Source organism: Colletotrichum navitas (assembly GCF_030913465.1).
Source record: "Colletotrichum navitas strain CBS 125086 chromosome Unknown LY79scaffold_11, whole genome shotgun sequence".
In the NCBI taxonomy this organism is placed as follows: domain Eukaryota; kingdom Fungi; phylum Ascomycota; class Sordariomycetes; order Glomerellales; family Glomerellaceae; genus Colletotrichum; species Colletotrichum navitas.
The window spans coordinates 715,073-730,122 of NW_026850557.1; the positions used below are offsets into that span (position 1 = coordinate 715,073).

The window sequence follows — 15,050 nt, forward strand, 5'->3', positions numbered from 1 at the left end:
GGAAAAGCGGTGCTGGCGTCGACTTGCTGCGGCAGATGAGTTCCAAATGACAGGGAGACAAGTCGATAAGGCTGTAGCAAGAAGGGCGGTCACAGGAGGTGAAAGTCACAACGTATGGCTCTTTGGAGTCAGAGCAAACTGCAAGATTTTGAAAGAACAGTGCACGCGTTTCTATCCAATGCCTGACTTCGAGATTTCTCCATCCAAATATCATTGCTCGATTGCGTAGGCGAAGCACCTGGAATTCCAACCGCGCGGCATTCTTGTCTGAAAGGCCGTTGTCTGCCTGTAGTTCCTCATGGGCTTCCTCACCTCCCCACACACAGCCTGTTTTATGCTCGACCTCGCCAAGGAGTCTCATCTCGAGTCTCTTGATCTTGCCGCTATCGTCAGCATCGAAGATCATGACCATCCGTTGCTGCTTGTAGGTGGACGCATCCAAACGATTGTAAACTTTGACGGGGCAGGTGATGCGACCTCGATCTACTATGGTAGTGATGATGCGGATAGTCTCAATGTTAGAGATGCAGAAGTCGATGACTTCTTCCACGCCCTCGTGTACCTCTTCTGAGCCCCTCTCGCCAGTAATCATAGTAATGTCTTTGGTGCAGAGTTCTTGGAATAATATCTCTGCATAGTCGACGTCTTCAATTGCAGCGATAAGACGATGGGCTCTGGCATCAAGCTGACGACCAAGGGGCTTGTATCTGGAGTCTCCAAGCAGCTCGCTGAAAAGGCGCTGCTCTTTCTCCGCCTCTGGAAACCATCGTGCTGTTTCAACACGTTGTCAGCACGAGGTCGTTCCCACTCCTGGGTAACCATTTAGACATACCTGGCGTTTGAACGTGCTTGTTAGGTTGAGGTTAATCGCGGTTGTGCTTCGCAAATGTATCGTTTGGATTGGGCTGGTGATTGAGACTTTGTTGACTTGATGAATAATCGAACCGATTGAATTAGATGTTGGCCCACTATCAGGTGCTGTGTGGGTTCAGTTGGTGGAGTTGATGAAGGAGAGACATTGAGGAGAGAATACCGAGCGAGCTGGTTGCTTTTGTAGCAAGGTGACGAAAAGCTGGGTAGGCTTCGGTAAGGAAAGAGCTATTGAACCAGACATCAGAAGGGGCAGGAACGGCGAGGCAGGTGCAAAGTGGGTATTTTTACATTCGCTCTTTCTTTCTTTCTTTCTTTCTTTCTTCGTCACAAATGTTTAGTCAACAACCTTTGCAAATACACGTAAAAGCTGACGGTCATATACATTTGAGCGGCTCGCTCAATAGACGTTCCTTGATATTCAAGATGCTCAATGAGCCCATATCGAAACAGACGTGTGAAGAGACAATTATCGCTGGCCTAAACTGCCGCTGCCTTGCAAGGTGTGGAATCTAAGTCTAGGGTTCGTAGGGAGGTTGTTCTTTTAAACGCCGGCGCCAAATGATTAATTACATGGGGGATTCAAGTCCTATCACGCGTGAGAGAGTAAGGGAGGTGTTCATGAGCGGGTGACGGAGATGGCCTCCTCCAAGATGTCCAAGCCCTGCTGGATCTGCTGCTCCGTGATGGTCAGAGGGGGCACGAAACGCAGGGTGTTGGTGCCGGCGGTGATGACCAGCAGGCCGCGCTCGCGGGCGGCCTTGACGATGGGCGCGGGGTCCTGGGTCAGCTGGAGGCCGAGGATGAGGCCGCGGCCGCGGACCTCCTTGATCAGGTCGGGGAAGCGCTCGCGCAGGGCGTCGAAGCGGGTCTTGAAGATGTCGGCCTTGGCGGCGACGGCCTTCTGCAGGCCGGGGTCGGCGAGGCGGGAGACGATGTTGTGGGCGAGGCGGCAGGCGAGGGGGTTGCCGCCAAAGGTCGTGCCGTGGTCGCCCACCTTGATCTTGTCCGAGACGGTGCCGTTGACGATGGTGGCGCCGATGGGGAAGCCGTTGCCGAGCGCCTTGGCGGTGGTGATGATGTCCGGGTGCGCCTCCTTGGGCAGGTGGGCGTGCGCCCAGAACGCGCCGGTGCGCGACAGGCCGCACTGGATCTCGTCGTAGATGAGGACGGCGCCGACCTCGCGGCAGCGCCTGGCGAGGGCGATGAGGAACTCGTCTGTCGCGGGCGTCACGCCGCCCTCGCCCTGGATGGGCTCGACGATGACGCCGCACGTCTTGTCCGTGACGACGTCGTTGATGGCCGTGACGTCGTTGAACGTGCCGAGCTTGAAGCCGGGCAGCATCGGCGCAAAGGGTTCCTGGTACTTGGGGTTGTGGGTGGCCGACAGGCTGCCCATGGTGCGGCCGTGAAAGGCGTTGTTGAACGAGACGATCTCGTACTTGTCGCCCGAGGTCTGGCCGACCTTGGCGGCCTTCCTGGCGAACTTGATGGCGGCCTCGTTGGCTTCGGAGCCCGAGTTGCAGATGAAAACGGAGTTGACGTCGTGCATAGCGCCGGCCTCGCGGGTCTTCTCAACCAGGAGCTTGGAGAGGGCGCCGGTCCAGGGGTTGTAGTAGAGGTTCGATGCGTGCATGAGGGTGCTGCCCTGTTGGGTGTTGGCGCCATTGGTCAGTAACGGTCGAGATGACTCACGGCACACCTCGGGGGGAGACGGGGGAGGCTGCTCACCTGCTCGGTCAAGAGCTTGGTAAGCTCCGGGTCGCAGTGGCCCAGGGAGTTGACGGCGATGCCGGCGGTGAAGTCGAGGTACTGCCTGTTCTCGATGTCCCAGAGCACAGATCCCTGGCCTTTTACGAATACGGGCGGTGGGCGGGCGTAGGTGGCGACCATGTAGGGCGCATGTTCGCGTACGAGGGCGGCGCTCGCCGAGTCTTCGGTCGGATCAGGGTTCGGTAAAGAGGCTTGGCTCTAGGAGAAACGAAGCTGTCGTCAGTACCACTGTAACTTCGAAACGCGCGGTCTTTGGGGAGGGGGAGGGGGTAACCGACTGCGATGCTGCTCTTGACGTCCTCCGGGAGGCTCGAGGCGGCCGTCGCAGCAGAAGACACCGCACGAGCGTTGCCGCGCGAGGAGATGGCCAGAAGCGGCTGGCACTTGGCCAATTGCAGTCGCAGAGGAGCACGGAACGCCATTGTGATATATTCAAGAAAGAAAACAAGACTCGGGCGGTGCACAATGGTGGGTGTTGCAGAGAGAGAGAGATAGAGAGAGAAAAGTCACACACCCGTTTTAAAATTTAGGGCCGTTCGCGCATGGATAGAGCAGAAGTGACTCGTCGATCCTGCTATCGATAAGCCGTTCGTTTTTGCATCGAGGGGCACATCCTCTTTTCCCGGAGGTACGTGCATTTAGACCCCGGCGATCCCGCTCCGATCTCGGCCGTGGTCGGACGAAACGAGCCCGGAATATGTCGAATTGTTTCTGCAATGACAGGGACCACCAAAGAAATCAGATCTACAAGTTACTCAATGACATGGTATGGTACGGTCTCTTTCGAACAATTTAATTTCTCGTTCAGCGGCCAGCTGCTCGCAGTCGAAAGCATAGTGCCGAAACTCCCGCCTTTCGTCATTGTAATGTCATACTGACTGTATCAATATTGGATTAAGCCTTTTGAATTTATGCAAAAAATACAGAAACACAGGCCTATCCAACCATCAACGGCACACGATTCTTCTGGCTCTTCGCTTGCCGCCCGATCTCATAAAGGCGGCAACAAGACTGCGCGATGTACAGTTTCCCGCCGGATTGGGTCGTGATGCTTATTGCCGTTTTCAAATCGTACTGTTCCAAATAGAATAGAGATCGTTTTGGCTTGCAGTGTGATTAACGAGACTGAATATTTACAAGTTGGACAGGTCTTGAAGCGCTAAACGCATTCTGTAACGATGGCTTCATCCAGCACCTGTCAGGTGGATTATCATGTGCCATATCACGTGGCGTTTTACTCACTACTCGCATCACTTACCTATATATAGAATCTTTTCTTTACATCTATACTTCCATAGGATAAGCCTTTCTTGATCCTATTCTTGTAGGCCTTACTGTGTGCTATAACTCTTGACACATTCGCTCATCACCGAGACCCAGAAGTATTTGGGAATTTACCTCGTCTTTCCGAGAAGCGTGGTAGCCCTGCCATGCCCTTATTTGTGAGAGCGTTCCTGACCGTTTCATTCATTAACTCAGGCAGCGCCGTGAGAAACGCCACCACGTTGCTGAAGCCTAGTGGCCCTTCCATGTCGCCACAGAGAAATATTTCGAGGCACAGCACGAGTTTACTTTCGGACTTGAGGACTTGAAATAATCCGGCAGCAATAGACCCTTAGGGTCGCCTTCCGGGATGTCCGAGGAGATCCCCAGCAAGGCGTAAACGATATCTCGGGTATCGGTTGCACGGCTTCCTCGGAACTACAGCAGTAAAGCTTGTAGACTCTTTGCCTTTGCAGATCCCCCCATTGAAGGGATTGGCACCAAGTCCAGAACAGCCCCAACTTGAGAGCTTGATTTGACTCCGACGAGTATTGCGCCAGTCGCGAGCATATGAGCCGGGGCGGACCATCTGCCGCAGCATACCGAGGCCGCGCGAGTATGGAAGACCTCTTGCACGATCCAGATTCGCGTGAACCAAGGCTCCTCGAAAAGGGACATCAGGCCGTCTCGTAGGAGTTGACAAAGGGCTATCCGGCCATTGCTCGAGTCTTGCTCGGCCGATAACCAATCTTCTTTTGCACGGCTGCCACTGGTGCTCTTGTGGTCTTTGTGACCCGACGTCTCTCGATGAATCTTTTTCAAAAAGCCCATCAAGACTTTGGTTTTGTACGAGGAAGGCCCCAGCCATATGAGGACCTTCTCTGCTTCCCTGTAGATGTCAGCCATCTGTCCCACCTGGTGCCCTCGCCCCGCGTTGTTGCCTTGGTCGATGCACACGGCATCGACCCACAGCATCCTTCTTTGGTCATGGCGGACATGGTTCAAGGCATAGAAAAGACTCTCGGTGACGAGAAGCCTCTTGCAGTTCACCGTTATGGATTCCGACAAGTCGTTGCTTCCCCAGGCGTATGACAGTCCTTTGGTTGGTAACCATCCTAGGGTAGGGTTCCGTTCCATGGGAAACCCTCGTGGAGATAGATGTTGGACTTCTACATGGCCTACTGCCACCCATGGAATGCTGAAGCTCTTGCAATCTAATAACGCTTCTCGTTCATGTTATCCCACATGAGCCGAGCGGATATTCACTGAAGCTAAAACAATAGGTCCTTGTAAGCCAGCAAACCCGATCGAACAACGCGAGAGCACCGTCGAAGCCTTCAAAGATCTCCCGGGAAGATCAAGTTCTACCAACAGCAATAACTGACAGTCAGTTGCAGGGAATTACCCAAATGAAGCCTGATACTGCCAAGCCCCGTGGCGACATCGTGTCCCGCAAAAAGCAGCAAGCCTATTCTTCAAATGCGGTCTGCCTACTTTTCTCCATGTCGTAGTTCCGGTCAATGTTGAAGCAGGTGCTTGATGTTTCAGGGGAGAATAACAATAGCTCAGGAACAAATAAAACTATCTTCAGAATGCAGCAAGAGCAGAGCTTATAGATGCGCTAGTTGCAAAGCTGGCCAGGCCTGCAAGCTAGGAGATCTAGATCCCTTGGATCCAATCAGTAAGCCATTTCCCGCTAAACACACAAGGTTAGTTACCCTATTTATTGATCTTATTCGCAGCTTTTTGAAGCCCTCTTCTCAGCTTTTGCTACTATTGTGAGCTTGAAAAGGGGCGTTTCCCAAGCCAGGAGTGTCTGGTCATTTGGCCCTGTGTAAAATCAATTTGTTCAACACATGAGGTTAGGAAGCCAAGACTGGCCGCAAAACCTGTGGAGATTAGCGGCTGAAGGGTGCATCCGTCGGGCTGGACATCGGGTCAGATGATAACGCAACGGCCCTTGGACCTAGCCAAACAATGCGGTGTCGAGCTTCAAAGACTAAGCAGAGCAATGTGGTGGAAATAAGGTGGTGGAGCAGGGCCAGACCTCGTCCCCGAGAGTATGGTTCGCAAGACTGGGAGCTGAAGATCGTATTCCTCCTTTTGGACTGGCGTCAGGAAAGGGGGGGTTTTAAGCTGTCCAGGCACGCGTCTAGGTCGGCTGTCTAGGCGCCGCCCGACGACGCCGTCTACTCTTGTTTTCCCTAGCGAGATTTCCCCAGATGACGCCGGCTACTGATCGCCTTGAGAATGTGGTTTTGGGCTTTTCTTTTAGGAACTAGACCGGCTTTTGACTCATAAAGTGGCTGTCGACTAGTCGGTTCCCCCACACGGGCCTTAATATTTCCAGCCTGTGTCGCAGGCCAGGCTGAGAAGGGCCTCGAACTTGGCGGTTAACAGACACGTTGTGAGCCTCTGATCGCTGGGAATTCCGAGGAGCTGGGCCCGAACAGACGCCACGCCCTGGATGCCTTGCCGCTCGTGGCATCTGGGGAGGAGGGACTGAAGTCATGTGTCGAACGACGGTAAACGGCTGGAGGGGAGCGATTGTGGGTGTCTGGATGTCTGCCTTGTGGCAGGACAAATCCAGTATTAATAGTCCCCGTCTCCGGCCTTGGAGATGTTCTTGTTTCCTCATCCCTTCCATCATCACCCTCTCTCCACACTCGTTCAACAAAGCCAAATCATCTATACTCCCGCAGCCATGCGCACCTGCTCTCTCCTGGCCCTTGTGAGCCTCACGCTCGTCACCGTTGCCTCTGCAGACTCTGCAGACTCTGCAGACTGGTACTATCTTGGCGCGATCAACCCCATCGCTCCCGAGAACGTATCCAACGATACGGCAGTCAGCAAGCGATCTGCCGGACTGGTTTCTCATGGCCCCTCGGTCCGACGGAACGTCCTGAAGCGCTCCGTGAACGGCATCAGCGATACCCTACCAAGCCCATGGGCTTATATGGGATGGTGAGCATATCGATGGCCGTAAAAGGCATATGCTGTCTTGGTTAGCCATTGCTGACGGTGTTCTCTCAGTTTTACCGATGTCTCGTCCTCGAGAGTCTTGAGCGGCGACAGCTACCACGGAGATGACATGTCGCAGGAGAAATGCATTGCTTACTGCGACGGAAAGGGATACGGTGAGTAAACATCCCTCCCATACACACGCACATGCACACACTTCAAAGCACATAGAACTCGCCCTGACCGTCGACAGGTATGGCCGGCGTCGAATGGGGCCGTGAATGCTACTGCGGCTACGTTCTCGATCCCGCCTCCGACAAGGCGCCCGAGACCGACTGCAAGAAGCCGTGCGCCGGCAACAGCGATGAAGTCTGCGGTGAAGGCGGGCGCCTCAACGTCTTCACCAACGGCGACGTGGCGCCCGCCGTCCTGGCCGCCTCCGGGGACTTCAACTCGCTCGGGTGCTACTCGGACCAGTCCTCGGCCCGCACCTTGACCACCCGCATGAGCCTCCCTGGCAACGTGAGGGTCAGCGACTGCACCACGGCCTGCGCCGCCCAGGGCTTCCCGTACGCCGGGCTCGAGTTCGGCAAGGAGTGCTTTTGCGGCGCAAGCATCCAGAACGGAGGTGCTCCCATCCCGGCCAAGTCCTGCAATATGGCCTGCACCGCCGACAAGTCGCAGTACTGTGGTGGTGCGGCTGCCATCAACATCTATAAGAGCTCCAAGCCCGTTACGGGCGGCCCCAGTACGCTCCCCGACGGCTGGATCGCCGATAGCTGCTACACCGATAGCCCCTCACAGCGGGCTCTCTCGTACAAGGTGCCCAGCTTCGACAAGTTCAGCGCCGCCCAGTGCGTTTCTCAGTGCGACAGCCTCGGATATGTGAGTAGATGTCCTGCCCATCCATCACTGCAAAGCGTCCTTCGCCGCCTCCTCCTTGCTCTACCTGCACGACGGGAGCTGACCCAAGCCACCACAGGAATACGCCGGTACCGAGTACAGCTCCGAGTGCTACTGCGGCAACAGCATCGACGGCGGCAACTCGCCGGCTTCCAGCGGCTGCGACATGTCGTGTGCCGGCAACCAATTCGATACGTGTGGCGGCGCCGGGCGCATCAGCATCTACAAAGCCGACTGCAAAGGCACGCCCGACTGCCACTTCAACTACGGCAAAATCGATCTGACTTTCCCCGCGACCAAGAAGGAATGCTCGGATCACTGCCATGCGGACCCGGCCTGCGTGGCCATTCAGGTCGGTTATACCGGCAATACCCTCTTCTGCAACACTTTCAGCAAGCCCATTCCCGCCATCCGGGCGCATAGTGACAGCCCGGGCTGCTTATCTTACACCATGTACAACGGTGTCTGTTCCCTTTAGACGAGCCGGAACAACTTGCGCGGAAGAAAAAAGTCTGGCGTCTGCCAGCGCTGGCGGGTAATCATGTAGTGGCGGACGCGTCCTGGGAGTTGTTCTTATAGTGTGGTAGTGATTTAATGCAAAATCCCATCGCCCGCAAAGCTAAATCTCTCTCTCTCTCTCTCTCTCTTTCTCTGTGGCGAATATTCTACGGGCGGGAGCGGCTCAAGTCACACGAGTCGGTGCGTCGAGGAATATGTGCGCCGCCGGCAGGGATCAGCCGGGGAGTCGACATGGAGCTAAGAGATAGGTGCGGATCGCCCTCCAACTTCTGGCCCGTGGTGTCGGAGAAGAGATGCCTCCTTGATTGCCGACAAACATTGACTGCAGACCAGCCAAGATGAGTAGAGTTTTCCCGCAAAGGAGGCGCCCTGAATCGTCCATCTTGCTCTGTTACCTTTATGAGTCCGAGTCTGCGAATCACGGCCAAACACATTCTGGAGGATCCTAGGCTGGAGTCCACACACGATGCCTTGGCCGAAAGGTATAACATTAAGATGTCGTCCTCATGACTCGTCAGATGCTTGTCGTGAAATATGGCGTCTATTAGTAGTGTTGCTGATGGATGACCGAGTCCAGGACTGATTTAGCTAATGGCTGTCAACTAGTTATCGACTTTGTCGTTATCCATAAGCCCGTGCGTGACTTACGTAATTAAGCAGCTCTCCAGCGAGTGAGTGCATTTCGACAGCGGAGTAGCGCGGGGAAACAGGAGCTGACGGCAGCGGAGATGTGGAGGGAGTCAGCAGCAGGATCGCGCTAAACTAGGGTAGGTAAGCGACAGTATATGATTGGCTATGGTCGATGGTTGGACCTGGAGTGATACCATATTGGGACTAGCTTGGAGTACAGCAGCACCCACGTGCCCCTCTCTACCCCGTACGGGTCACGCTGTCTTGTGGTCTCTTTCTGACTCCGAGCTCCGGGTGGACTGGGGCCCTCTTCACATGTCAGCTGCTGCGCCGTCCCCCAAAGAAGGAAACCCAAGGAAACGTCACTGTCGCACCTAAGGAGCCAGCCAGCAATTGAACCGAGTCACATTGAAACATGTGCCGCCGCTACCCTGGTCGCCTGGCTCGGGGACCCTCTGTCCACGAGGAGCCTCTTCTTCCATTGTCCATGTTGTCGTTGTCCTCGCTATCGTCATTGTCTCTTCTCTCTCTTCCCGGAAAAATCAGTCAGTCTTGTCCTCGTTGACGGCCAGCTTCTCCTCCGAATCCCCCATACCCCCCCCCGGAGACACCGTCGTCCATCCATTCAATCCTGGCACCATCTCCGTTTCTTCCGGCCCTCGGCCGCTTGGCTTCCCCTTCCATCTCCAAACGACCGGAGTACCTCCCGGCTGTTATTTCGAATCATCCCAGACACAAGAGTGGCGGCCCGTGACCTCGAACCATTTTTTTCGCGCTGTTCCTCGCCAAGCCGCCTTCCCGTGCCCCGTCGCCTTGGTTAGGGATTTTAGCCCGGGGAGCCTTCGCTCCGCTTCGCCTATACTCGCGCTGCGCCATCCCGTCGACCAGAACAGCACCAGGCTCGCCCCAGCCACGACAACCTCGACGACTGCGTGCGTTGTTGTTGCTTGCTCAGCCTCGGCCTCCCTCGGTCCGTTGGCCCATGGTTTTGCGTCGTCGGAAACATACAAACATATAACGACTCCCCTCTTTCTTCGGAACGACGACCTGCTTACGCTGCCGTCCTGCTGATACTTTGCAACCACCAGTCGTCATGATCGACCACGTGCTGGGAAGGCCGTCGGTCAAGTCGCGCCGCCTCCAAGTCCTGGCGGTGCTGACTTTCTGGTCGGCATACCTTTTCAGGTACGTGATGCGAACGTAGGCCGCGCTGCGCCGTGCCTCTTCTCTCTCTCCTCTCCTCCCCCTCCCCCCTTCTCTCTCCATTTTGGCGACAGCATGCTAACAAGTGCCTTTTCCTCTAATGCAGAGGCCACCCCCATGGCCCACCCGGTATGCGTTTCTTCTCCAAGCTCACGACGAAGCGCCTCACGGCATGGCAGACAGTCGTCATCACCATGATCTACCTCTACGCCGCCCGCCACTTCAGCACCCTCGTCGGCCTCGCCAGCCCCGAGCCCATGGCCAACATGTATGATGCTACCTACTTTCGTGCCACCTGGGTCCTCACTGCCCTAGACGCCGGCTTCTGGACCGCCATGAAGATCCGCGCAAAGTGGCTGCGTGACCTCGCCAGCATCGTCTTCTCTGTCTTCTACATGGTCGCCGCCGAAAAGGCCGATGAGAAGGTCCGCAAGGTCCGCGGCATGCTGACAGTCGAGCACCTGCGCGTGTCCTGGGACAAAGGGACGACGCCCTACCTGAGCTTCTTGCAGAACCTCATGCGACCTCGCTTCTCCCGCTGGCCGCCACGCGCCATCCGCATCCCGCGACCAGCGGGGAGCGATTACAAGGAGCCGGTGTCGGCTTGGCTCTATCTCGATGGGCCCCTGACCGACCTCGCACATCACAACAGGATCGTGCTGGATATTCCCGGCGGCGGGTTCGTCGCTATGGATCCTCGATGCAATGACGACAAGTTGTTTGCGTGGGCGTCCAAGACGGGCCTGCCCGTCCTGAGTCTGGATTACAAGAAGGCTCCCGAGTTTCCTTACCCCTATGCCCTGAACGAGTGTTTCGACGTGTACACCACCCTAATCCGCAGCAAGGGAAGGTGCATCGGAATGTCCGGGAGGGAGACGCCCAAGATAGTTGTGACGGGCGACAGTGCTGGCGGCAACCTAGCCACTGCAACGACGTTGATGATCATCGAGCGGACATCTGTCCCCATGCGCCAGTACTCGACCACCGGAGATCTTCCACTGCCCGATGGGCTCGTCCTCTTCTACCCGGCGCTCGATATGAACATCGGAAACTGGATGTCGGACGAACAGATGTCGCTCATGAAGGACAGAAGGTTAAGGAGTACCAACCAGTCCATCATCAGGAAAAAGAGCATGCAGTACAACGACCTGGTTGGCACGCCGCACCACTCGGACGATGAGGAAGACAGCTCGAACAAGCAGTCCGCGGAGCTGACCGCCAAGGAGGCCGAGATCGCGTCCCAGCTGGCGCTCGCTAGCCCTCACCCCGAGTACTCGCATGGCGGCCCACAGGGACCTTCCAATATGCAGTTCTCGACTGCGGACGTCAAGCGGAAGCAAAGCGCCTCGCACCACTCCGAGCCCTTGAGGACCCGCCTCGCCATGTCCTCCATGATCTCCTATTTCAACGATCGCGTGCTCACCCCCGAGATGATGCGCGCCATGATCATCCTCTACATCGGCCCTCACAACCGCCCCGACTTCAGCAAGGACTACCTCCTCTCCCCCGTCCTAACCCCAGACTCCCTCCTCGCCCGCTTCCCCAAGGTCTATTTCCTCACGGGCGAGCGGGACCCCCTCGTCGACGACACCGTCATCTTCTCCGCGCGCTTGCGCAAGGTTAAGGAGGCCATGTTCGACCAGGCCCGCTCCGAGCGCTCCGACCACGGCGACGGCCTCGAATCCGTCTTCAACCCCAAGGATGTTGCCGAGGTGATGTTGATCCCTGGCATCTCCCACGGGTTCATGCAATTCCCCACCGTCTACCCGCCGGCCTGGAAGCATTTCGAGCGGTCCGCTGATTGGATCACCGAGATCTTCACCTCCGCTGATGCCGTCCGCGAGCGCGAGGGCCGCGGGCGCCGCCGAGCCGGCGGCGGGCACCTCACGAACGGCAACACCGAGGGGCGTCACCACGTCCGCGCCGAGTCCAGTGGCGACGAGGATCGTCCCCTGGAGATCAGCATGACACGGGCTAACCGGAAAAGCACTCTGACCAAGGAGCCGCAGGCGATGGATGAGAGCGAGTCCATCGTCGACAAGGGCGAGGGCGGTGGAAGGAAGAAGAACGGGCGCGCCAGGGGCGCGAGCAAAAGTGCCGGCGCGAGCCTGGTGAAGCTCAAGAGCACAGACGACCTGCTCGGTAGGAGAATGCAGGGGCTCGCCGGTGGTCTTACAGGTATGGGAGGACAAGAGTAACCAAGGGACAGTTGTACCTGTACGAGGATTGACACCTACCATGATTTCAACGCAGCCAGGTATTTGGGGGGGGAGAGGGGGCATATGCTTATATTGTACACATGTCGGAGGCTACCACTGGGCGGCTATAGATTGGGTTTGTCAACGAAACTGTACACACTTGGAACTTTTAGCACCGACTCTCATAGACACATGATTCACATTTTATCATAAAAAGTCTCCTAGTTCCAGATCCTTTACCGTTATCAGTTGGTATAGACGCCATGTGGCAACGAATCCGCTCTCAGTAGGCCTTTCGAAGCAACATTCATACTCTATTCGCGAGTTGCTCTAGGACCGGACCCTCCAGCGACAGGAACCTCGCCAACAGCGGCAACGTGGCTATTAGTCTGCCGTGAAGGGCAAGGCTATGGGCGCATTTGTGGACAGCGTCTTCCGTTTCCTGGTTGCGCAGCTCAGATCTTCCAGCTTGGATATATACCAGGCTTGTCGCCAGACAAGGAATTCGTCCGACTGGATGTCAAAATCCGCTCCGTAAAGACTCTACTGGGGTTGTTTCTTTCCTTCCTTTTTCTTTTCTCTCTCTCTCTCTCTCCCCCCCATTTCTTTTTCTTTTTCTGATAGACACCTGCTTGACGCATAACTGTAACCCGGGCTGACCTGGTGTACCGTATGGATATATACACATCTCCATCTGTTTAATCTACGCTGAGGTGGAACGGCGCGGCTCATCAACACTGCTTGCGATAGCGTGTCATTGATAGGAAGAGGACTTCTCCATCAATATCGTCGAGTTGATATCGGAGCTTCGGGTGACGGGGAACTCAAATTCGTGCCTAGGTGACCTCGGGGAAACGACGGCCTACATGTGGAGGACCGTGGAACGACGGTTACGAAAGGAACACCTCGGAGTAAATATTATCGACTGGTACCGGGAGGCACCGGTCCATGCTTTCTTTCGCGTTTCGGTCGACGCGAGACTGGTGTGGACGAAAGGTTTGGACAGTGGTCGATGTCCAGTGCATGCATGATGTTATAGTTAGAAACAGGTGCGCTAATCCAAGTACAAACCTCTGCATCACTACTCAGAGGTAGTTGTGGGCGGCCCGCGAGAGATAAAAGCACTTGTATCTGAGTAACCGACATCGTCCAAACTACCGCGGGTCGGCGTTGGCAACGGAAGGCGGTTCCAAGCTCAACTGAACAGAATGTCTGGCGGGATCGGAAACTAACCAGCCGGGATTTTCTGCTGTTGTTCTACGTTAGCAGACGGCTTCGACGTAGACTCGAAAGATTTTTCAAAATTCAACATTATCTGCAGGTAACTTGGGCAACCAGGACTACAATGGAAAAGATGAGGGAGATCTCTATTTCCATTCAATAACTCAACTACCCTACTTCCGGCTACCCCCCACATCCGGCCCATCATCACCACCACTATCACCACCACTATTACCACTTATTTCACCACCTCTGCTGCCCACCCATATGCAACTTCTGGCCTCACTAGGTAATTCAGATGCACTAGATTCATCTAGACTATCTATATCGCCAATATCTAGGGTTTACGCCTACTAGATATTATATATAGTAGCAAAGGTACTATTAGGTAATAAGGGGACCTTTTTCTTCTTATATTACTATAGGTTATTTAACTTACCCTCTAGCTAGTAGACCTTTTACTCTAGAAATATATTTCTAGATGCCTACTTATTATACTTCTTTTATATCTTTCTAAATAGGTAATAAATAGTATAAGTATTTAACTTATTCTCTACTAACTAGTTTAACTAGTATAGTTAATACTATAATTTAGTAGACTAATAAAAGGTTAACTATAGGATAATAAATATAGCTTTATTTTACTATTAGCTACTAAGCTAGCTAGGCTAGCTAGTCTATTAGTCTTTAGTAACTATAAGGTTAAATAAAGGCTACTATATATATATTAGCTATAGTCTAGTTAACCTTTAGCTATTTTTAATATTCTAGACTATTATAGCTATATTTTTAGCTTTTATATAATAAGCTAAAAATACTTTTTTACTAGTAATAGTTAAATTATTAACCTAGTTATTTAAATATTTTACCTCCTTTTAATAAGTATACTTTAATAAGCTAAAGACTAATATATCTAGTAGCTAAAGAATAATAAAGAAGTATAGTAGTAAATATAGTAAATATATATTATTCTAGAAGTATTCTTATATAAAGTTTATTTATTAGTAACACTAAGGGATAAGTTAATATAGTTAACTATATATATTAGTAGTAATTAATAAATAATAAAGGTAACTATAGTTCTCTATTATATATAAAGAAAAAAAAGATAATTATTATAGGTTAGTTAGTTAAATAACTAACTTATTACCTATAAATCCTTAGAGAATCTATAGCTAAATATCTAAGGATTTACTAGTAATAAGTTATTAGGGTTAACCTAATAACTCTAATATTTATTTATAATAGTTAATATTATAACACTAGTAATTTTCTATAGTGCTAGAAATCCCCTATTATTTATATCTAAAAGAATAGCTAAAAAATATAATAAAAATAAGAAGCTAAAAAGTATTTAATACTCTTTACTTATATAGCCTATTATATATAAGAAACCTATTTATTTATTTATATCTCTAACTACCTATTACTAACTAGCTTCTTTAATATATTATTTAGTAATAACTTTATAAATCTATTTACTAAGTTATTACTACTGTAAATCTACTG

At 53.0% G+C, this 15,050-nt stretch overlaps 5 protein-coding genes across 5 annotated transcripts; 2 read left to right on the forward strand and 3 right to left on the reverse strand.

Annotated features, from left to right (window-relative positions):
- Positions 1-271: 271 nt before the first annotated feature.
- Positions 272-757, reverse strand: LY79DRAFT_494414 (uncharacterized protein; the record flags this gene model as incomplete). The annotated part of the gene is made up of 1 exon (XM_060553333.1): positions 272-757. A coding segment is annotated over one exon (486 nt), but the record flags the coding sequence as incomplete, so codon positions are not given.
- Positions 758-1,120: 363 nt separating this feature from the next.
- On the reverse strand, positions 1,121-3,229 carry LY79DRAFT_544090 (acetylornithine and succinylornithine aminotransferase). The gene is made up of 3 exons (XM_060557102.1): positions 2,922-3,229; positions 2,602-2,841; positions 1,121-2,518 (listed from the first exon to the last, which is right to left on the reverse strand). The coding sequence occupies exons 1-3, from the start codon at positions 3,063-3,065 to the stop codon at positions 1,490-1,492; spliced, it is 1,413 nt and encodes a 470-aa protein (XP_060417610.1). The 5' UTR covers positions 3,066-3,229; the 3' UTR covers positions 1,121-1,489.
- Positions 3,230-3,947: 718 nt separating this feature from the next.
- On the reverse strand, positions 3,948-4,759 carry LY79DRAFT_544092 (uncharacterized protein). Its single transcript, XM_060557103.1, has one exon. It carries the CDS (start codon positions 4,735-4,737, stop codon positions 4,345-4,347), a length of 393 nt encoding a protein of 130 aa, XP_060417611.1. The 5' UTR covers positions 4,738-4,759; the 3' UTR covers positions 3,948-4,344.
- A 1,851-nt stretch (positions 4,760-6,610) lies between these two features.
- Positions 6,611-8,248, forward strand: LY79DRAFT_509152 (WSC domain-containing protein; the record flags this gene model as incomplete). The annotated part of the gene is made up of 4 exons (XM_060554022.1): positions 6,611-6,870; positions 6,940-7,043; positions 7,121-7,752; positions 7,850-8,248. 4 exons carry the CDS (start codon positions 6,611-6,613, stop codon positions 8,246-8,248), a joined length of 1,395 nt encoding a protein of 464 aa, XP_060417612.1.
- Positions 8,249-10,012: 1,764 nt separating this feature from the next.
- On the forward strand, positions 10,013-12,320 carry LY79DRAFT_509328 (Alpha/Beta hydrolase protein; the record flags this gene model as incomplete). The annotated part of the gene is made up of 2 exons (XM_060554044.1): positions 10,013-10,104; positions 10,229-12,320. 2 exons carry the CDS (start codon positions 10,013-10,015, stop codon positions 12,318-12,320), a joined length of 2,184 nt encoding a protein of 727 aa, XP_060417613.1.
- Positions 12,321-15,050: the final 2,730 nt, after the last annotated feature.

Coding starts and splice junctions, on each gene's coding strand:
- LY79DRAFT_544090 (XM_060557102.1), bottom strand. CDS start 3,065: ATGGCGTTCCGTGCTCCTCTGCGACTGCAATTGGCCAAGTGCCAGCCG. Junction 2,842..2,921: donor ACGTCAAGAGCAGCATCGCA/GTCGGTTACCCC, acceptor CGTTTCTCCTAG/AGCCAAGCCTCTTTACCGAA. Junction 2,519..2,601: donor CCAAGCTCTTGACCGAGCAG/GTGAGCAGCCTC, acceptor AACACCCAACAG/GGCAGCACCCTCATGCACGC.
- LY79DRAFT_544092 (XM_060557103.1), bottom strand. CDS start 4,737: ATGGGCTTTTTGAAAAAGATTCATCGAGAGACGTCGGGTCACAAAGAC.